Source organism: Hippocampus bargibanti, linkage group LG12 (genome assembly GCF_051943395.1).
Source record: "Hippocampus bargibanti isolate YZ-2025 linkage group LG12, ASM5194339v1, whole genome shotgun sequence".
Taxonomy (NCBI): domain Eukaryota; kingdom Metazoa; phylum Chordata; class Actinopteri; order Syngnathiformes; family Syngnathidae; genus Hippocampus; species Hippocampus bargibanti.
In genome coordinates, this window is record NC_142745.1 from 11,066,523 (window position 1) to 11,089,878 (window position 23,356).

At 39.6% G+C, this 23,356-nt stretch overlaps 1 protein-coding gene across 2 annotated transcripts in view; it reads right to left on the minus strand.

Annotated features, from left to right (window-relative positions):
* Positions 1-227: 227 nt before the first annotated feature.
* The window catches only part of col2a1b (collagen, type II, alpha 1b), a 59,758-nt gene continuing 36,629 nt past the window's right edge, over positions 228-23,356 (minus strand). For both annotated transcript variants that reach the window (XM_089011279.1, XM_089011278.1), the window contains 28 exons: positions 22,939-23,037; positions 20,943-20,996; positions 20,817-20,870; positions 20,641-20,694; positions 19,677-19,730; positions 18,313-18,357; positions 17,471-17,569; positions 16,009-16,116; positions 15,877-15,930; positions 15,204-15,257; positions 15,077-15,130; positions 14,946-14,999; positions 14,218-14,325; positions 14,022-14,075; positions 13,889-13,942; positions 12,758-12,919; positions 12,090-12,197; positions 9,080-9,187; positions 7,304-7,357; positions 7,104-7,211; positions 6,962-7,015; positions 5,885-5,992; positions 5,756-5,809; positions 5,563-5,670; positions 5,199-5,487; positions 3,661-3,848; positions 2,601-2,843; positions 228-1,058 (listed from right to left, as the gene is read on the minus strand). In XM_089011279.1, coding sequence (XP_088867405.1) covers positions 912-1,058; positions 2,601-2,843; positions 3,661-3,848; positions 5,199-5,487; positions 5,563-5,670; positions 5,756-5,809; positions 5,885-5,992; positions 6,962-7,015; positions 7,104-7,211; positions 7,304-7,357; positions 9,080-9,187; positions 12,090-12,197; positions 12,758-12,919; positions 13,889-13,942; positions 14,022-14,075; positions 14,218-14,325; positions 14,946-14,999; positions 15,077-15,130; positions 15,204-15,257; positions 15,877-15,930; positions 16,009-16,116; positions 17,471-17,569; positions 18,313-18,357; positions 19,677-19,730; positions 20,641-20,694; positions 20,817-20,870; positions 20,943-20,996; positions 22,939-23,037 — 2,730 coding nt within the window. In that variant the 3' untranslated portion in view covers positions 228-911. The remainder of the gene's footprint in view (positions 1,059-2,600; positions 2,844-3,660; positions 3,849-5,198; positions 5,488-5,562; positions 5,671-5,755; positions 5,810-5,884; positions 5,993-6,961; positions 7,016-7,103; positions 7,212-7,303; positions 7,358-9,079; positions 9,188-12,089; positions 12,198-12,757; positions 12,920-13,888; positions 13,943-14,021; positions 14,076-14,217; positions 14,326-14,945; positions 15,000-15,076; positions 15,131-15,203; positions 15,258-15,876; positions 15,931-16,008; positions 16,117-17,470; positions 17,570-18,312; positions 18,358-19,676; positions 19,731-20,640; positions 20,695-20,816; positions 20,871-20,942; positions 20,997-22,938; positions 23,038-23,356) is intronic.

Below are 23,356 nucleotides of genomic sequence, written 5' to 3' on the forward strand. Positions count from 1 at the left end.
GTGGGGGGGTGCTGAGATCAACCACAAAACAAAAATAAGCAATCAACTTTGTTTTTTTGTCTTTTATTTCCCAATTTACATTAACAAAAAAAAAACAATTCTTGATCATAATATTAATATAAGAATGCTATCATCAATTTTATTAACTATTAATAATAAAAAATATATACAACCCCACGCATGTGCGTGAGCTTAAAAAACAGCCAAGTCACACCTTATGAAGGGAATGAGCTTCTCACCTTTTATTTTATTTTAATATTTTTTTTGGGGGGGCAGGGGGGGGTCTTGTAAAACAAACAGTTGATTTTTGTCATGATTTTGCTATTGAGTGAGGTAGCTTTACAATTGGAAAACAAATAAAAAGACAATGTTTGAGTTGGGTGTGTCAAAAAAAATCATGAAGGGAAGGCACCTGCTCAGTAAAGAAAATGGGATAGATTATGTCTGCATGCGCACACATACATAGATATATTTCTTTGGAATAAACTAGGATAAAAGTATAGCACCATTGTAAGCATACACAGTAAAGGTCAGTCTGACAAATATTTGCTGGTATGATGTTTTTTTTGTTTTTTTTTGCAAGCAACATGTGTAAGTGGGCTTTTTATTGACTTAAAGCAACACATTGAGCCGAAACAATAAATAAATAACACAGACACATGAAGCTCTGAAGGTGAGATGCTGCTGTTGGTTGCTGCCATTCAGTGCAGGTTTATCCTACGTTTTAATTGGGGTTTTGGAGAGAGAGATGGGGGGGAGCACTTTTTTAAACTTAGAAAATGAAAAAGTCCCATTTATGAAAACAAAAACAAAAACAAAAAGAAAAAAGTGTCTTAATTTTTCTCCTTGTGCTCCACTTTTATTTACTCGGATTTTTTTGTTCTCCTTTTTCCGCCATTTTCTTTGTGCGCTTATAAGAAGCACACGGCGCCCACTTCCACTCCGAACTCCTGGTCGGCGCCACCGATGTCCATGGGGGCGATGTCCACAATGGGAAGGCGGGAGGTTTTCTGCGACCGGTACTCCATGACTGTCTTGCCCCACTTGCCTGTGTGTCTCTGCACAGGCGGGCACAAGGCAAACCGTCACATTTCCCTTGTGGCCAAATGGACATTTTGTACCAATAGCGTTGAATCCACATGATTGTTTTTTTTTTTAACATTCAAATTGTACTTGCAGTCTATTTGTATGTTGATGTCCACTTCAAAACTCTAATTTGAAAGTCGCAATTATGAACCCCTACTTTGTCATTTCAAAACCGACTTGAAAACCTTAACCCTCATTTGAAACCCAAACCTGTTTTACACTAGGTTTAAAATCGATAAAAAGATTTCTTCAGCCGTCATCAGTACTTCTTTAATAATAATAACAATAATAATAATAATAACAATAATAATAATAATAACAATAATAATAATAATAATAATAATCATCATCTCAAGGACACTTTACAGTCACGGGATTTTTTTGCGCAAGTGAGTAGCGACAGCCATTCGCGCCAGCGTTCACTCTAGTAACTCAAATAGATAGAAAGCTAGCTATATAGCTATATAGCTAATAGATAGATAGCTAGATACTACTACTACTACTATTACTACTACGACTACTACTACTACTACTAATAATAAGAAGAATAAGAAATAATAATAATAAAAATACATTTCATTTATAAGCGCCTTTCAAAACTCTCAAGGTCACTTGACAGTCACAGGATGTTTTTCTGTGGGTGAGCAGCGGCAGCCACACACGCTAGCGTTCAATCAACCCGGAAATAACTCAAATAGATAGAAAGTGACTTAGCTAGCTAATAGCTAGCCAACTAGATAGGTATATAGCTAATAGATAGCTAGTTAGATACTACTACTACTAATAATAAGAATAAGAATAAGAATAAGAATAAGAATAAGAATAAGAATAAGAATAAGAATAAGAATAAGAATGTAACATCCGGAACATCTTTGAGGGTGTCAGACGTTTCGCTCCTTATCCGAAGAGCTTCGTCAGTGAACAGAAGTTGTGCTGGTAGCCTTGGCCCTATACCCCTAACGGACAGAGGTGGCTGGTGGTTTAATTCAGACCGTGCTTACAACAAACTTCTTAGGCCGATACCACGTAGGCCTAGTCATGCTCCTGAGGTGAAACCAGAGCCAGGGATAGAACAATAGAGGTAAACAGATAGGCTTGAGGGAGTGGTCCACTGCCACCCCAACCTTAGAGCATGGACCTATCAGAGCAGAGGTCCGGCACAGCCACCTCTGTCCATTAGGAATCTATATAGGGCAAGGCCTACCAGCACAACTTTAGTTCACTGACGAATCTCTTCGGGTAAGGAGCAAAATGTCTGACACCTTCAAAGAAGTACAGTACAGATGATGGCTGAAGAAAGCATTTCTTGTATGACTAAGAGCCTATACAGACTAAGTTTAAAAATCAACTTTGAAACCTGAAGCGCAATTCTCTACTTTGGAACCATAACCCTAGTTTGAAACACTACTTCAGAACCTGAAACCCTAACTGGAAACCCTAAAACCAACATGGAGCAGATGCGTCTGAAAGACTCAAATACAGAAGAACAGACCAGGTTCGTTTGAAATTCCTACCGTGCAACCGTCCTCCATGACGCTGTAGGTGAAGCGGCTGTTGCCCTCGGCGCGGATTTCCACGTCATTGGAGCCTTGCAGCAACACGGCCTTCTTCAGGTTGCCGGCGGCAGCGTCCATGTAGGCCACGCTGTTCTTACAGTGGTACGTCACGTTCTGCGACGCCTCGGTGGACAGCAATCGCAGGAACGTCATCTGGATGGAGGCCGTGTTGGGTGCCAGGATGTCGTCGCCGTAGCTGAACTAGAAAGAAAGAAAAAGCAAACTTGAAAAAAACTTGACCTAAATTGCACGAATGAACAATTGACTTCTTAGGCGCATAATGGCAATACATTTTGTATTTGAGAGGAGACTCGGTGCAGCAAAACAGAGACTGTGGAGGGCACTGCAGTACCCAGAACTAAGGCACACCAACAGGATAAGCTAACATTAGCATGTGTTTTTATTTTTATCCTTTCTTGGGGTTTGTACTTTGATTTTGAAATGAATGTGGAAGAAGAACAATGGTTGATTGCAGCAAAATGGAGATTGTGGAGTATCATCAAATTACTATGCTATTTACATTTTCTTTTGTGATATATTTTCTAGCTATCTGTCCTCAAATGTTATGACGCACGAAGGAAAGCAAACGTGAATAATGTGGATTTAATTTAGTTATGCTAATAATGTCATGACGGCAAGAGAGCAGAACACAGGCTGCAGCAGCAAAGTGGAGACTCCGGCATCAATTAATTTGGTATGCAGGCGATGAGATTTAGGTAGTGTTCACAATTACATGTATTTTCATTAGTCATTGTTTTTAGCTGTGAATACATAATCGTTACCGTGACGGGCGTAATAAAAAAAATGGAGCGCTACAGCAAAGTAGAGACTGTGGATACCGGAGCAGCCTAAAGAGAGCTGACGACAGCGTTTGTGGTTTTGTTATTTCCGGCTGTGGAAGATAAAACTGCATCAATGAAAAAGTAGCTAATGCTAACGTGTGTGTTTATGTTTCTTTATTTTACTTGTAGAATTTCATGCTACGTGCTGCTGCAAAGTGGAGACTGTGGAGTCTTACATGGAATCCTCCATTCATGGTCTCTCCGAACCAAACGTGTTTGCGGTCCTTGGTCTTGCTAGACCACCAATTCTTGCGCGGGATGCTGGACGGTCTGGAGCGGACACAGGACTCGCCTGTCTCCATGTTGCAGAAGACTTTGATGGCGTCCACCGTGCAGCCTTGGTTGGGGTCAATCCAGTACTCTCCTATGGGGAGGACAAAATGGACATTAGAAAAGCAACGTTAGCTCTCACTATTCGCACGTGTAACAAGTAGGATTAAATAAAGAGGATGCCAAATCTAGTTTGATTCATTCTTTCAAATTTCCACAATGTCAAATTAATTCATTCGCTGCCATTCACAAATTCATTCGGGAATTGAAAATATGACATAGAGCGCCATTCCCGAATTTGTTAGTTTTTTTTTTTTCATGCTTGGGTACCGATAAAGCGCTGGCCATGGCCTCTGGCAATGTTTTTTTTTTCTTTTTAACAAGAGAGCATCACTTCCCTATTTTCCATGTTAGCGCTTTGTTCCAGCTTCACCTGTCGTTAACGTGCTATATAAACCAATATATATGACTTGCATTGTATTTTGGACAACCACCCCCATTTCAAGCTCATATAACTACAGACCCACATAAATTAGGATTTAACTCTTTTTTTCTGATGAAAGAAGAGAGACTAAAGTTTCTAACTCTGCATTGAATGTTTATGTAGTCCTAAATTCGCTGTGGCGACCCCTGAAGGGAAAAGACGACGGAAAAGAAGAAGATATTATTTGATACAGGTACCATCCGACCGGCTCGATTTACGACCACCCTTACTTACGACCACGGCTACCTCACCCTATTTTTTTTTATTTTAATTCTACGCCTGGCACCGCAATGCGCTAGCAGCCCGACAACATGTACGACAATTTTTTTGGGTCATTTAGCACAGAGTCTCTATTTAACATTTTGAATGGATTTCGACTTACAACCATTTTGAGTTACGACCGGTTGGTCGGAACGGAACCCGGTCGTAAGTCGGATGGTACCTGTATTTTTATTTTATACTCAGTTTTTAGAATGTTTGTTAGTTTATGTTAGTGGTCTATGATGGCTATCAGGCTATCTAGCTAGCGAGCTAGCTGGCTCCCTAGCTAGCTATCTATTTGCTATCTATTAGCTGACTGGTTGGCTATCTACTTAGCTATATATTTGCTATCTATAGGCTGGCTAGATAGCTAGCTAGCTATCTATAAGTTATTTATTAGCTAACTAGCTAACTTTCTATCTATTTGAATTGCTTTCGGGTTGAGTGAACGCTGGCTTGTGTGGCTGCCGCTGCTCACCCACAGAAAAACGTATCCCGTGACTGTAAAGTGACCTTTAGATTTTTAAGAGGCGCTTATAAATGAAATGTATTATTATTATTATGATTATTATTGTTATTATTATAAGATTCAGCACGCCTACCACACTTGTCAGGATTATCAGATATGAAGATTGGATGGATGGATGGATGTACACCTTGGTTCCAAACTTCGATTCTAATGGCGAAATGCTGACTGACCGCTCTTCCAGTCGGGATGGCAGAGTTTGAGGTCTCTGCAGGTGCGAGCCGGGTTCTTCTTGGAGCCTTCGGGACTTCGGATGTTCTCGATTTGGTTGTTGAGGGACTTGAGGGTGGCGTCCACTTCGGCATCGTGCTGACGCAGGTTTCCGGAGGCCTGATCGGCTCTCATGTACCTGAGAGGATCGGGACCTTTCTCCGTGTGACCCAGTCCGGCGAAGGCGGACATGTCGATGCCGGGGCCAGGGGGACCGGGAAGACCTGGGGGACCGGGGTTTCCGGGAGCACCCTGACGAATGAAGGAGGGTGTTCATTTTGCCCGGATTAGATGGTTTTTGGTTTCATACCAGTCGCTCATACTCACTGAAGGACCGGTCTCTCCACTGCGACCGCGTGGTCCGGGGGGTCCGATGGGTCCGGGTATGCCGTTTGAACCCTCCTTTCCGCTGGGCCCAATAGGTCCGGGTGGTCCCTGGAATAAAATTAACACATTTTTTTAAAATCATGATTGGAACCAATGCATAAAAGACATGTTGGAGAAATGTTTGTCTCCTCACTCTTTGTCCAGAAGGTCCAATGGGACCTGTAGCACCCTGGTCACCAGCTTGACCCTAGAAAAGAGGATGAGGTGATTTGAATCGGCTACTCAAATGTCATTTCAAGAAAGGTGAATCACGGCTGCTCACTGGAGGCCCGGGCAGACCCTGCAGACCGGTGAAGCCTCGATGTCCCTTCTGTCCTCTTTCGCCAGACTCTCCGCCTTCACCCTTATCACCGCGAGGTCCTTGGGGTCCCTGATAACCAAGATTCAAATGACTAATGAGTGTCTAATAAAATGATAACATCAGTAAATTACATCAACAATAATGCAAATGATATATCATGTACTGTGTTACCAGAGTATAAGGCCCACCCCCAATGAATGGTGTATTTTCAAACATTTTCCATATATAAGGCGCACCACAATTTTTCCAATTTTTTTCCCCGTTGTGGCTTCATACTGTATACAAGACACACCTGCGTATAAGGAGCAGGGTCATCTTTACAGGAAAATCAAGGCTTTTGGGTGCGGCTTATACACCGGAAAATATGTTAATTTACACAATGGTGGTGGTTCAAAGTCTACACACCCTTGCTCAAATCACGTTTTATCAAAGTTATCGTATTATATCATGCCGTATCGTGTATATTGTGTCATATCGTATCATATGGTATCATATCGTATCATATCAAAGTTATCATATTATATCATGTCGTATCGTGTCATATTGTGTCATATCGTATGATATCGTATCATGTGTTTTGCTTTTCTACTTTCATTTCTTTCATAACTTTGCTGCTGTGAAATGAAAATTTCTCCACTGAGAGGCTAATAAAGGCAAATCCAATCCAATCCATATCGTATCATAATGTATCATATCATATTTTATCATATCGTATCATATCGTATCATATCGTTTCATATCATATCAAGCGCCAACCAAAAGAAATCTGACATTTTGAGATAATAACAATGATGATGTTACACAAGTAGTTTGTCTTTGATGACAATCACCACACATCTGTCACCATTTTACGTGCCGCTTATTCATGGCAAATCAAGCTCAGTTGGTGTTGTAGGCTTTTCCTGACGTTTTTCCCCTTTTGCTGTGTACTGTACAAATCTTGACTGAATTCCATTTCAATTCATTGGTCATGTGTTGGGTTTGCTCCCAACATGTCCTTAAGTTGGTTTCATTGGACCATATCCGAAAATTACATACGGGCATTCCTCGGGCACCAGCTGCTCCTGGAGGTCCGGAAGGTCCTTGAGCACCCTAAAGAAAAGGGACAGAAAGAACAATTTCAGTGAGTTGGGTGACAGTCGGCCTAGGACGTGACATTGCTAGCAACGGTCAAACTCACAGCCTCTCCTCTATTTCCTTGTTTTCCAGTGGGCCCAACAGGGCCTGTGGAGCCAGGAGCGCCTGGAGCACCAGGAGCACCAACAGGACCGGTGTTACCGCGGTCACCCTGAGGATTAAAAAAAAAAAAAAAAAAAAAGAGAGTCAACTTTTGACGATAACAACCAATTTAGTGAGGACTATTCAGATAGAACGTTCGACCTTGATTCCAGGAGAGCCATCTCTGCCAGGAGGTCCATCAGATCCAGGGTTGCCCTGTCACACGAACAAATCACTTAACATATTGTACAATTTGGAACCCTAAAAAAGTGACCGGTCAACTTTCTACGTGAAAAATAAAGGTGGCCTTTCAAAAACTAGCCCGTTAGCCACTTGGTGTCTAGAATTGAAGGGGAGATTTACAGGTTGAAGTCCAATTGGATATATATTTAAAATGATATGTTGTATTCACTCGAGCTGTGTTTGTATTCACTGATGTCGAAGCCTGGATTGCAATAACACCATAAGTTGAGCCGACTTTTTATTTAATAAATATAAGGGTTTTTCTTTTTTTAAACACAATTATTTAATTATAGCTTGTTTTCATACTCATTTTGAACAAACGAAACATTTTTTCTAATGAAGATGAGATTATTTTTTTACTTAATAAAACATGGCTATCTGAATTAACTTTCTCAATAGTACAAGTAAAAAAAAAAAAAAAAACTAAAAATTAGTTTTGTATTTTTAATTATTTTTAATAAATAATTTATTTGGAATTACTGTAACTCATTCACTGCCATTCACAAATGTATTCGGGAATTGAAAATAAGATGTAGAGCGCAATTCAGAAATTTGTTAAGGTTTGTTTTTTTTATGCTTGGGTGCCGATAAAGCGCTGGCCATGGCCTCTGGCAATGTTTTTTCTTTTTCACAAGGGAGCAGCATTTCCCTTTTTTCCATGTTAGCACTTTTTTCCAGCTTCAGCTGTTGTTAAAGCGCAATATGAATCGATATGTATTGCATTATATTTTGGACAGGCGCCCTCATTTCGAGCTCATATAACTCCAGACCCATATAATACAGGAATTATTATTTTTTTCTGATGAAAGAAGAGCGTCCAAAGTTTCTTACACTACATTGAAAATTTATGTAGTCCTAAAACTCAATATTCTGTAGGTCCTGGAATTTGAGTGAAAATGACTAAAATCCTCGCACTGGAGTGGATACATACAGTAAAGTCTCGTTATATAGATATTCTCGGGACTTCGAAAAATATCGATATAACCGGGACTATCGATATATCCGACCCTGCGTGCATGTAATTTTCTCCTTGCGTGCATAGAAATAGTATCGTAATAAGCGGTACTATCGATATAACCGATATCGATATAACGACACTTTACTGTATTTGCACATCATCTGGCGGTGAATGAGTTCAAATGAATTAAATATTTTCATTATTAAAAAATCAAAACAACTTCGAGATCAGTTTATTGCATGCTTCTAAAATGATTGAGAATTGGTTTTATTTGGAAAATGTACTCTCAATTAATTATTTGTTAGAATAAACAATTTTCCGCGCATAAAAAAAAAGAGTGAGTGATCCCGTATACACTCGTAACAACTACCTTGAAAAATGTAAAGTACCTCAAATTAATGTTAAAGCATTTATTCTTCAATAAATTATTTTATATTTTTAATATAGTGAAAGTAACAAAAACAGACTCACTTCTTATGAGATATGACTTACAAAATGCAGTTCAGTATTGATAGGCAGCATGAAAAAAGAAATGGCAAAATTTAAACCGGTAACACATTCCAATCATCATATCACAAAAGTAACAATCATTTGTTCAACTGAATGATTTCTCAGAAGTAAACACCCCCTCTTCCACGTTTGACAAGCCAAAGTTGAAAATGTGTGCGGTTTCCACGTGATGAGAAGCCTTTTAATGGCCTCTGCCCACCCCGCTGTGCTTTTGGCCTTTCACTGACCTCTCTGCCTGGCTCTCCCGCAGGTCCGGTGAGTCCGGGTGGTCCGACGGGTCCGGGGGGTCCTCGGTCTCCGCTACCGCCGGAAGCTCCTTGCTTTCCAGGCTCGCCCTGAGAGAGGAGGACGAGGAGGCAGTGAGTCACGGGCGGTAAGTGTATGTCAAGCTGAGAAAGGGCCCCGTAAATGGAGATGAAAGTGCTTTGAGTCACGACCGTCGTGACTTTTTGGAGAAACATGATGGCTAGGGAATAAATGAGTCGTCGCTATTTTTATGGAGAGGGCTAAAAATGTACTTTGTGGGATTCATTACAAACAGTCTAAATTTACAGGCATGTCTCCATCCGTCAGTATCGTGGTGATTTTTTATATATCATCCTTTTTTCATTTTCATTTGATTAAATTGGAATCCATCAAAACACCCTAGATGGTCGTCGCCGTCTTCTTTTACGACACTATCTTGACAAATGTGATCTGCTGTAAAATGGCGGGTCCACATGCATAATTTAGACGGCAAAATTGAGCAGTTACACGTGTCCTCTGAAGATAGTATTTTATTTAAATGAGTATCGTAATTTCTGGTGTATAAGGCGCACCCAAAAGCCTTGATTTTCTTCTGAAGATGACCCTGCGCCTTCTAACGTAGGTGCACTTTATATGTGAATTTATATTTAGCCACAACAGTGCCTTATAATGTTATATTTGGAAAACCTTTATATATTATATCTGGAAAACTTTTTGCATTCAATGAAGGTGCGCCTTATAGTCCGGTGCGCCTTATAAATAGAAAAAGTTTGAAAATACCCCATTCGTTGGCGGTGTGCCTTATAATAATAATAATAATAATACATTTCATTTATAAGCGCCTTTCAAAACTCTCAAGGACACTTTACAGTCACAGGATATTTTTTTCTGCGGGTGAGCAGCGGCAAAAACACGCGCCAGCGTTCACTCATACTCCAGTGCGCCTTATACACCGGCAAATACGGTGTATGCGACAAATTGATATTGGAGAATATGATTGGCAAAAATATTGATAATAGAACACTTAAATGACCTGGTTCTTCCTGATATAAAATCTGACTTATTGTAATTTACTGATATGAGTTTATCTCTTATTATTATTGTTATTAATAATGTCTTTATTTACAGAAACAAATATTCTGGATCAAAATGATAACTCACAATACACGTCTCCATCAAATTATTTAACCCTCCTTGTTACAATATGACCCAAGATATATTTAGTTCTGAAAATGTTTCACAAATGGGGGAAAAAAATAATCACACAAACATTGTTCGTGTGTCATTATTAATCCTGTTATTTTTTTGATTGTTTTTAAACATCAAGATTGTGAGGTCAAATTCTTTAACTATCCGAGTGTCAAAATCTGAAGAAAAAAAACACAAAGCAGTTTTACAATATTTCATGAAAAAAACTACTTTCCCATCAGTTTCTCTGCACCAGAGTTAAGAAAGGCAATGAACCACTTTAAGTGTATGTCGAGTTCACCAATGACGAAAAATAAAAGCCACCAACACCATTAACGTTTAAGAAATGAAGTAGTCGTGGTATTTTCATGATGAAAAAAGTCAGACAAACACCAGTACATGTCACATAAATGGCACCTTCATCCATTCACATCACACACGCCCCTCCACTTATCACCATGACAAACTAATTTGATATTATTGTGATTATGATGATTATGGTTATAATACACAGCACGCACACACAGGCACACATCAGCACCGATATGCTATATAAAAACACTTTCATCCTAACTCGTAGAACCTCAGAAGTGCTGCTTTAAAGGGAATCTGCACTGATCTAGTTCAGAGTGAATATTCAATGTACAGTGCTCATTAGGAGCACTGCTACAAAGTGGGAAAAAAATCATTGGCATGAGGTCAGGAGCTAGAATTTGATACATACACTCCAAACTATTTTCCAAAATAAAGCTAGACATTCACAATTCCAGGATGACAACCCCCAAATACAAGATAGCAACAATTTATTTGTTTTTCTGGATATTTTGGTGACAAATGCATGCTAACTTCCGAGAAATAGCATTAATTCGGTATGAATATGTGTCAACAAATAGTTGAATGTGTCCCAAGTTTGACGAGATGGATTAAAAAAAAATAGTAAAGATGTAATGAATGTGAATATTTTTCTTTCATCCTCACATGTCGACCTTCAGAGGAACATTCTATGCATACTGTGCTCAATGACTATAACAGCTCCAGGCATGCTTTTGGAATCAAACCTCCTCAGTAACTGTCAGAAAAATGACAGGCAGGCACTGTGGATGAAGACTCGGAACCAGAAAGATTGTCCCTACTGCCGGCAGGAAACGCAGTCATTCATGACATACGTCTGAATTCTGCAGCCTCCTGCCTAACTATTTATTGAGAGTATATGCAAATTAAAGTGCTACATTAGTATAACATAGTTTTCTTGATTAGGATACTACACCTCTTGAGTTCGAAGCACGAACAGCTGTAGGCAATAAAACATTGTGTTTTCCATGAACTGATACATTTGTAGCCTGGCTAATGACCTCTTCCTGTGCAGGATGTTCAAGTCGTAAATAACTTTGGTGATAAAGGAGTATCCGAAGTACTACATTCTGTGCCAGGCCGGATCTCCTAGAAGCTGGCAGTTTAACTTGCTGTGTTTGTTGACCTGATTGACCCCAGGTTGTCTGTGCTTCAAATTGTGTATTGAGTCACAAGTATATAACAGCATGAAACTTTTAAATATGATACCTTCTTATTCTGTCTAATCTCTATCAGTAACCTAACTTTACATTTAACTAAATCACATTTAAATATGAAAAAAAAAAATTGAGATTTCCAATCTATGGCTCATAAATCAATTATTTGGTCTTACAGTCTTGTCAAAGTGCCCGTATGCCGGAGCTCAATAACCATAATGGATGCAGATATGCACTTAATACAAAAATACTCTGTGGTACTGAATTTTGTGGTACTGAATTTTGTGGTACTTACAGAGGGTCCGGGCAATCCGGGAAAGCCTCTTTCGCCACGCTGTCCAGGCAGACCCACGATACCGCGCTGGCCGGCCAAACCCTGAGGACCAGATGGACCGAGAGCACCCTGGAAGAAAAGCAGACAAAGTCGCCATTAGAAGTAAAATAATAAAAAGCATCCAGGGTCATAGTTTGCATTCATTTTCATGACATTTCAGCAGTCAAAACGTTGAATAAGTTTCACAGTTTAAACAAATAACACACACATGGAACATGTATGTAGCTGACTCTCGGGATCTATATAGTTGAATATGTCATCATTTGTCAGATGGTGTTTGCTAGACAGGCCCTGTCATCTACAATTGTGTGTGTGTGTGTGTGTGTGTATGTGCGTGTGTGTGTGCGTGTGTGTGTGTGTGTGCGTGTGTGTGTGTGTGTGTGTGTGTGTGTATGTGTGGGTGTAAGATAAGATAGAAGCTTAAGGGCCTGCCATCAATCTGTCAGTAAGATGGCGCGGCTCTCCACTGCATTGCCTTGCTATTATGCTCAATGACAGCCGGCTGTATTAATGGACGGAATTCTCTCTCAGCAGACAGCCAGCGTCACTTGAAGCAGAGTGGTGGAAAAATGGTCCCCCGGCACGTCAATCCTACAAGAGCGCTTAAAAAAATATGATGGCACACTCACTGGGGGGCCATCCTCTCCAGCGTCTCCCTTTTCTCCGGGAGCACCAGCAGAACCACGAAGTCCAGCATCGCCCTGTCTGCCTGGGGGGCCGCCGTCTCCCCTCACGCCCTTGGGGCCGTCTTTGCCAGAGGGGCCAGCGGGACCGGCGGGTCCAGGATTGCCCTAAGAACCAAACAAGGAAGAATAGTATTTAGGAAAGTGTTCTTTTCATTTGAAACATTTAAATCAAAATGATAAATTCAGAATTGTTTTTTCCAGATGTAAAGAGTTATAATCGACCTCCACTTATGAAGTACAATTTTCATTTAAAAACACAATTTAAACATTTTAACATTAACATTATTATCAGGAAAAAAAATACAAATATACAAAATATATACAAAAATATGAATAAAACAACATTATTATACAGTACAGTTTATTTCTTTAATTACAATAAAATAGCACATTTATTATACATAAAATAATGTATATTTTATGTAGTTTAAGGCTTATTTAGTAGGAAATTATGTTTTATGGGGACCCGGGAACGGATTATTCTCATTTGGTTAATGGTTTCTTATTGGAAATAAATGTTTGGCAGACGAACCTTTTGCCTTACACACACTTTATGGAAACCAATTAAGTTTGTTTATATATTGGGCCTGGTAAATCAATAAAAAAAATGTAAAAAATATATTGATAATTTTGTGTTTTTTTTTTTAAAGGAAAAAACATTCATTCTTTTTGTACAGTATATTTTGAACAAATACGTCATTTTTTGAACAAAGTATGTGTCTATGGAAAAAAAGAAATGACAGCTATCAAATTGGAGACAGGCACTTGTCAACGGTTGGCAGCAAAACACAATTAATTCCAAATGTGAGAAGTACTGATCAGTAAGTAATAATATTAAATGGAAGCATTACACATTGATGGAGCAGGTGAAGACAAAAATAATTTTCTCTGCCACCCAAATCGCCATTTGCCGATTTTTCGGAAGTGCAACAGTACCCATGGAACTTCCAAAGGTAGAAATAACGGACTGGCAACGTATGCAGACGTGCCCATCTCTGCATAATTTCAATATGAAATTTGCTTGCGTATTGCTATTGAATATAGCACCGGGTCAAAAATCCTTGTCCGACTTACATTAGGGCCGGGGGGTCCAACTCTTCCGGCGGCTCCAGGGAAACCAGTAGCACCCTGAAATAGAGTGAAGGGAATAAAAACCCATCTCAAGAAAGTCAGCGAATGTGATGGCAAGTGTCATGAGGTCACTTACAGAAGGTCCCTGAGCACCGCGGGCGCCTTTAGGTCCAGAAACACCAGTAGGACCCTGGAAAAAAAACAAACAAACACTGTACTTAATTGCTAAATGGGACCTCACCTGCTTCAGGACAATTAATTCCTCAACATTGGCAACATTGTTGACACTCAATTCATTGATGAATTGGTTAAATGAGTTATAAGTGACTGACGGCAGGTCCAGGGGCACCAGACGGTCCTTGTGGTCCGGGAGCGCCAGCGTCACCCTTCTGGCCAGATTCTCCCATCTCTCCCTTGAGTCCAGGTTGTCCATCTGAGCCCTGGAGGAGAAATATGAACACTTTTGAGTTGTCTTGGTAAATATTAGCATTAGCTTGTGGAGGTGAATTGGTGGGCAAGTGCTGTGTTAGTGTTCATTATTTACTTTTTATTTTTTAATAGGAAAACCTTAGACAATAACGCTTCAAAAAAGTGACATTCGTTCCTTGTGACAAAATGTGTAAACATTTGAAAGTAGGATTTTTTTTTATTCAATATTTATCCAAGATGAAATCATTTACCCTTTCAGGGAAATAGGTTACTATAATGGACAGCGTATCATGTTATCAGGGTGCATGAAAGGGTTAATGTTGGGCCATTTTTGGTCCAAAAATTGTTGGAAAATGCACATTATAGTTTTACATTTACATTCATGTGAGATACTTTCTTTCAAGTCTTAAGGTGAAGAGTAGAATTTAGCGCATTTCGCAAAGTGCACCCTCACAAGTGACAGTGGGGGACTTGTTTTTGTCGCATCTCGATCTATTTTTAGCGTGTTAGATGATGCGCTATAACGTCTATATACATCTGAAAAGCGGAAGTGACAAGGACAACATTGTGCGTCATCCTGACGTACAGTACGCTCGATAAGCTCAATTATGCCTGTCTCTGTGTGACTTACAGGGGGTCCGGCAAATCCAGCAGGCCCAGGAGGTCCGGTCTCACCTCTGTCACCCTATAGCAGAACACAACGGTAAATGTGTGAATGTATATTTGTGATATTTGGCAGGCTTTTAAAGGATAAAAACCTACAGGAGCACCACGGGTACCAGGAGCTCCAGAAGGACCAGCAGGACCGGATTCACCCTGTGAACAAAACACATGTTCCATGTATATTTTTGAAAATTAATTCTGTATACAGGAAAAATATTAACTTTACCTTTTCACCATTGGGGCCGCCAGGACCAGGAGGGCCGATGGGACCAGTAAGACCCTGAAAGATAAATATAGATTCAATCAATGGTCATTTCTGGTGTTACTGATGAAATGATAAGATGTCAACAAGCGACTAAAAGTACAATTTTCCTCATTTAGTATAATTTTGTTTGAATTTCATCATAGCATGACAGTAAAGTTCAATGACAAGTCACAAACATAACAAATTCCATCAGAAAAAAAATCAAGCTGCTCCATCTTTTGCACTCAAGCTCACATAGACTACGGAAGTAAAACCCTTCAGTGCTCAGTGTTTTTATCTCATCACTCTAAACCACAGGTGTCAAAGTCAAGGCCCGGGGGCCAAATCTGGCCCACCACATCATTTTATTCAGCCTGCGAAAGCAAATTAAGTATGTTGATTTGCATGATGCTTGCTAAAGTCTGAAGCAAAATTTCAAATTGTCACATGTAAACCATGATAACAGTCATTATTTTTACTTGAAATTTGAAAACTAGTTATTCATTATTTTTTTTGTGCACTCTATATATAATATGTGGAGGGGATAAACCATTGCAATGGCTTCCCCAAATACATAACGCCCCTTGATAGGAAATCGTAACTACAATGTGGACCGCAGTAAAAAATGCGTTTCATACCCTTGCTCTAAACTCACCCTGCCACCATCTTTACCAGCAGCACCTTCGGGTCCTTTCTCTCCAAGGTCACCCTGTGAAGGTTAAAACAACATTTTATTATCAATAATTTTATCACCGTATGTAAACATTACTTCAAAACGCATTCTTACTCTGTCTCCTTTGGGTCCAGGTATACCAGAGCCTCCTCTCTCTCCAGGCATCCCCTGGAGACCGGGAGGTCCCTGAGCTCCGCCGCCTCCAGCCGGGCCGATAGCGCCCTAAAGAGTGAGACGAGATTGTAGAATTTATCAGGCAAGGTTGACACACCTTCATCATTATATTTTTACATATTGAACTTGTAAACACTCAGTTCATTTGGTGTATGCGGGACTTGTGTTTATCCGAGTCATATAGGAATCATTCATCTATTGATTATGTGAAGATGCATACACATACATAGTGTATGTATACTTTTAATATTTAAAGAATATTGAACGGGGAACTTATTTGTTTCGGTACAAATAGGTACAATAATTGATTGATGGATAGCGAGAGAGAGAGAGAAAGAGATGGCGATAGAGAATAGATAGAGATAGCTAGATAGCTAGCAAGCTAACAAGCCAGACAGACGGACGGACAGATAGAGAGAGAGAGAGAGAGAGAGAGAGAGAGAGAGAGAGAGAGAGAGAGAGAGAGAGAGAGAGAGAGAGAGAGAGAGAGAGAGATAGAGAGGAAGGGGCAGAGATAGAGACAGAGTTAGCGATACAGTTAAAGATAGAGCTATCTAGCTAGCTATCTAGTTAGCGATCTAGCCATAATAATAATAATAATAACAATAAGAATACATTTCATTTATAAGCACCTTTCAAAACAAGGACACTTTACAGTCACATGATATCTTTTCTGCGGGTGAGCAGCGGCAGCCACACGCGCCAGCGTTCACTCAACCCGGAATATATCTAGCTAGCGATCTAGCTAGCAATCTAGTTAGCTATGTAGCTACATAGCTAGCTAGATCGCTAGCTAGATGGATAGCTAGATAGCTGGATAGATGCATAGCAGGTGAATTCCAAAAAATGTCATGGGAGGTTAATGGAACACTTTAAATTGTCCACAAGTGTGATTGGGAGCACGCAGGCTTTTTCGTCTTTATGTGCCATGCAAATGCCTCTCAGCCTTCAGTCTTTGTATGAATAGATTCTGTTATATTGTGCATGTGTCAACCCATTGTTGTGGCCAGTTGATGAATCCCAATTGCCAACTCTGGGACTAATTCCAGGTTGACTTTTAGTTGCTGCTTTCTGGCATTTCACGTAGATAAGGACATTGCTTCAGATAACCGAGCGTGTGACAACGACATCTGCTTCCACGTGTTACTGCAATTAAACTTTTTAAATGTGCCGGTGGCTGAATTGAAAACACACGGTGGATTGCATCTGTGGGAAGTCAATTTGTACTTAAATAATCATTGTTTGCCGGTGAATGTTGTGACGCCTTATCACAAAGATTCTGTAATGACATTTCCCCTTCCAGGTGAGGCTGCCAAACAGAAAAACAGCAGGCAGCTATTGATTGTGGAAGGAATAAATGGAGCGTTGAGCTATATTGCATTCATGACTTATATTGACTCACCTTGGGGCCGTCAGTTCCAGGGGTTCCGGGCAGACCCCGTGCTCCCTGCAGACCCTGAGTACCGGCTGCTCCTCTCTCACCGGGGAAGCCTCGCTCTCCCTGAACATCAACATAAGTCAATCCATCGGTTATCACTTATTATTAATTTGTGTTGAAAATATACATAATACTATCGTGTGTAAATAACTTTTTTTCAGTACATTTATAAAGGGCAGATCCGTTGTATTTAACTTTAAAATACAATATAGTAATACTTTTAGAAATGTTTTGTCTTTTTTGTACAATTTTATTTACCTTGTATGTGGAATGCATTGTAATTGAGGCATTAAGTGCAGATTATTATTTTTCTTAGTTGAAGCACTAGTTAATATTATAGCTCGATAATGTTACCGTGTCTTAAGATAAGATTTATTAAAATGACGTCTTGGGAAAAAAAAACGTTCAGAGACCATTCTCTCAAATTTCAAATTACCTTTCTACGTTGAAATGAATGGAAAGACCATTAATCTGTTCTAACCAGAGCAGTAAAATGATTAAATAAAATGTAAAGAATTAAAAAGTTTATCATCATTCAATAAGCTACTGTTAGGTAGTATAATAAAGCCACACAAACACAAATAAATACGAGTACATGTACTACTTCTACTACCATCAGAGACTCATTAAGATGCTAAACCAGTTGTCGTTTTTCATAGTGTATAAATAATATATACTTGTGAGCATTGTTGTTATCTCTGTACATATATTACTCCACAGTTCCAAACTACTGTGTCTAACTGTTAGCATGGCAATGGGATTTTGGAATGTTTGTTAGCATCATCCTAAAATGCATGTCAACGTACCCTTGGTCCAGTGGCACCTGCAGCTCCGCCTTCTCCTGGAACACCCTAGTGCAGGAGAGAGCATGTGACAGGTGATGAATCAGGAAGTGGGCCTCGGAGAGTCAATGTGTTTTAGTACAAGTGGTCATGTGTTCACTGTAGTTAAAGGACAACCGACACCATTTTTTTGTTTCCTAACTGACATCAGAAAAACGTTTTACAGCATCTAAAATACACAAAACACGCAGGCTGATATTTTTAGTCAAATGCAAAACAGCAATAAAAATGAGTTAAAGTGTCCCAAAACTACTTCAAAATGACCTCAGAAAGTTTCAGTTTCAGAAGGTCCCGCCCCCTTGTGTGGGACGTCACGCCAGGACGTCTTGCCTTGTCTAGAATAAAAACAATGGCTGCAGATTCGGAAAATATGCTTTCTTGTTACTCATCCAGTTATGAGTATGATTCAAATAGTTCTGAAGAGGAAAGCATAAATGTTTGCAATTGATTAGAGAAGTCCTTCCGTGTCATTTTGAGGCGTCTGGACTCCAATGTAGCGTCCCAGAAAATGCACAAGATGGCGCCCAAGCTTCGTTGGAAATGGGCTGATTTGTCTGCTGGGAATTTGTGTCAACTCGTAGTCTTGGTGCAACACACAACGATTTACCATCGCGTTATTTATGTGTTTTCCTTCTAATTTCGCCATCAACATGGATCAACACGAAGTTTTCAGACCAAACAAAGTACCCAAAATGCATTGTGTCTCGCTTTCTTGGTCAGGGGCGTTCCAGACAAGACTTTCTGAATATTCAGTGCGAGTTTTAAAACGTAAAATATAGCTATATGCGGTGGAATCTTTGTAAAATACGCTCCGTAGAAATAATTCGAAGTCATTTTACAAATTATGGACACAACTTGTCCGGAGGTGTCGGTTGTACTTTAAATAAGAGACCAGTAGTATCTGTTCTCCCCCAAAAAAAAAAAAAAAAAAAATGGCTAGTGCTAATTTTTATAAGATAAGGATGACATTGCTGTAACTGTAATAACAAGAATAATATGTTATTGAGTGAATGCGATCAATATATCCCTGAGACCCTGAAGCAATAATTATGTAAAGAACACACAATGAAAATACAAACAAGTGATATAACCCAAGCTACATGAGTCATCTTGTATCAGATAATAAAATCAATACAATTTCTTCTTGGCCATAGGAAGAAAAGATACACAGTGTAATACGGTCAAAAACCTCAAATGGATGTCTGACTTGCAGCAAAAGCAAAATCAATTTCTAAGCACTTGTTGGACCCATGAGGGTCTAAATAATATTGTCCTGAAGCTCTCCAGTGAATCCTGCATGATTGCCTGTCTTTTCCAGGTGCACGTACCTGATCTCCAGGCTTGCCTCCCTCACCAGGGGGACCAGGAGGGCCGGGCAGACCCTGTGTCAACAAGACATAAACCATCACTGTGTGTACAAGCATACATATTTATTTATTAGAGTTATTACAATTCTGATTGATATAGCGCTTTAACAACAGCTGATGCTGTACTCCAAAATTAAGACCCAGTGGTTGATGGACAAGGGAATATAATAAGTGTTAATTTGAATATGCCTAACAATGTATTTTTTTTTTTGTACATGCAACATTTTTTTTTCTTTTTGACCCCTCCCCCAACCTCCACCCTTTTCAATTTTGCTGCTGTAGATTGCAAATTTGCCAACTGTGGGACTATTAAAGGCTTTCTGATATTTGATTATACATTTGTAAACAAATGTAATAGTGTGTAGCTTTCGTAGTTTTTTTTGAATGACTATTCTCTTGTTGCAATTGCATTTTTTTTAACTTTTTTAGTAGTGATGGTGGAAAATATGTTTTTAATTTAATTTTAGTATTTTTTTCTAAAATAAAAATTGTTTGTGTCAATAAAATGTATTCCATACTGCCCAATGTGTTACAAAAATATAGTTTTTACAAAAAAGAAAAATCACAATTTGGTTGTTGTGTAATGGATGAATGGAAAATTCAGTTAAAAGTAAAATCCAAACAATGTAAATCTTTTAAGACGTTAAAATGTTTTGGATAGTTATATGAAATAAAAAAAATAATATTTATCTTTCCATATCGATATTAATAACTTGGGTGTCCCATAAAGGGCAAACAAATGACTTTTTTTTCAATTTGTTCCAAAAAGACACTTTTGTCCAAAAAGACACTTTTTTTTCTTTCAAAAATGCTAAATGTTACTTATCATATATTGTTGATTTCTTAGGAAAAACACAAATTGGAGGTACTGGCTTTCCGTTAGCACGGTGTGTGATTGAGTTCATAAGTGTGACATTTACTGTACCTGGAAACCAGAGGGTCCAGGCTGTCCTTGCTCTCCTCTCTCACCAGCAGGGCCCTAAAGATAATAGTAAACATCAAATCAACTGAAATAAACACAATATAAGTCAACTACTACCATGTAATACACTTTCGAAAATATGCGCAATATTACTCTTGCAATATTATTGATATACGTACAGCAGGGCCGGGGGGTCCTCCAGCGCCAGTTTCACCGTCTTTACCAGCTAGACCCTGAGGTGAAGAAAAAAAGTGTTAACGTGTGTGTTACGTGTTTTGTTTTAGTGATGATAACTTCACACTTACTCTTAAACCGTGAGCTCCAACCAATCCCTTCTCACCAGATTTGCCAGGCTCGCCCTATAAACAAACCACAAGGACGCAGTGCAAAAGTAAGAAATGATCAACAAGAAAATGTGCATCAGGAGGACGAGTAGGTCAATGCAAACACACTAAGCGGATGGTGATTGTGTACAGTTCGGTTGGCCTTGAGTGCAAAATAATGCAGACAAATATTTTCTTGATCCTTTGCTGAGGTGGTGCCGAGCAACAAGTGGCCAAATAAATATGTATTGTTTATTTTAGAACGTGCTGAACAAATAAGTCTGTTTGTGGCATTTATTTGCTATATGGGGCGGGGGAAAAAAATCCCAGATCTGTGTTGCCGTGGAAACAGCATCGTGACTATTTTGTTTATTACAAAGCCAATAGCGGCAGATACGGTGATAACAGCAGAGGACCCAGCATTCAACCTTGTGGAACATCATACAACAGTGGAGGCAAATTGGATAGAAACCACTCAAGAGCGCTCCTGATACCCAATTTCTGTGACAAACAAGTCAAAAAAATACTTTTGGTCCACTCTATGAAATGCTGCAGTTAAACGTGCTAAATAATTGTTGACCAACAAACATGCCTTCTAACCAATGTCCACAGTGTCTGTCATAGCAAGTGCAGGGATGTCTTTTGTACGCAGTGTAAGAAATTAGAACTCACTATGTTAAGGTTGCACAGAAACAACATTGTCTATGTGTTGGGTTAACGAGAGGTCCCGGGTTTCGGCACCAAATAATGTTGGATTAAAAATGATCGTTCCCTCTGGTTCATGGCCCTTCACGGTGTTAGACGATGGTAGTAAAATCAGCAGGAACCAAGGTGTTGAACAAAAGAGATTATTTTAATCTTGTAGACAGCAGGGACATTGTGAGGTCGGTTGAGGAGGGCCAGAGAGAGAGAGCGATGGGGCGTGTTGGGAGAGCTTTTATAAAGACGGATAGGATGTGACGTCATGTAAAGGCGGGCAGGATGTGACATGTCAGGAAGTCCAAGAAAAACAAAATGATGCAAAAGGAAATAGAAAAGATGTTCGTACAGCGAATCTCCCTAACACTATGAGACAAGAATCAGATTTTTTTTTCTAAATTAGGCTAAAGGGCACAAATTATCGGGCCCCACGAATTCTACCAAGCTGAGTGAAGCAGTGGGGAAGCCACTGCCACAAACCTCCCTGACTATATTTTTCAAATTTAGCTTTGGTCACAGATAATATATATAAATCTCCTGAATTTTGCCTCATATTATTGGATTGGATTGGATGTAGTACCTTTATTCGTCTAGCAGTAGAAAAATTTACATTTCACAGCAGCAAAGTTATGAAAGTAAGAGGAAAGGAAAGAAAGAAGTAGAAAAACAAAATACAGGGGCTGCTGGAAAGGCAGCCATACTCGCGGCGCCATCTTGAAGTAAAAAAAAAAAACACAACTAAATAATATATAATAATATATCACACAGAGCGCCGATGCATATGTGGAACTGTCGCACCTTGGAATTGAAGCGGATTTATGTGGGACAGGAGATGTGAGACAATCTCTTTTCAGAAATGGGTGCTACAGCTTCATGTTTGCTTTTGCACATTCCAACCATGACGTCCCTGTTCCACTGGTGAAAAAGACGCTTTGATCCGCTACTCTTTCATCTAGAACTGCTTCATACAACATAGAGGGTGCAGAAAGTGCTTAAGATAGAATGACTGTGTCTTTGTGTTGTCATACTATTTTTTTTGTTGTTGTTCTTTTGACTTGAAGATGGCGCCGCGAGAGTGGCTGCCTTTCTAGCAGCTCCTGTATTTTGTTTTTCTACTTCTTCCTTTCCTTTCCTCTTCCTTCCATACCTTTGCTGCTGTGAAATGTAAATATCTCCACTGCCAGAGTAATAAAGGCTAATCCAATAACCCAATAAAGTACACTAATAGTCATATGGTAGCAATATGTGTTGTAGCCTAACGCTGTGAAAACATGCTTACCGTTGCTCCTTTAGGTCCAGGGAATCCCATGACGCCAGGTTGTCCACGGGCACCCTGTGGGCCAGGGGGTCCCGGTCTACCGTCTTCACCAGGAGCTCCCTGCACAGAAAAAAAGTTAATTGTCGGTATGCAGCAGTTGTAAGTCGTAAAATGGTTAATATTGAACAGAGGAATTCATCGGCCAAAAATAATGTGTATGCCATGAAATGAGGAACATGAAAATGTCAGAGTGAGACATTGAAACTGCTGAGCTGGAAGGTAATGATTGGATTTGTCATTAAGTGTGGATTGCTCAATTACTAAAAAGGCTCTCGGCGCCCGCGAATGATGTTCCATCACATCATGGCTACTAAAGCTGGCGACGTTATTCTTTTTTTTAACAATTTTTGATCGACATCAGTCACACAATTGGATGGGC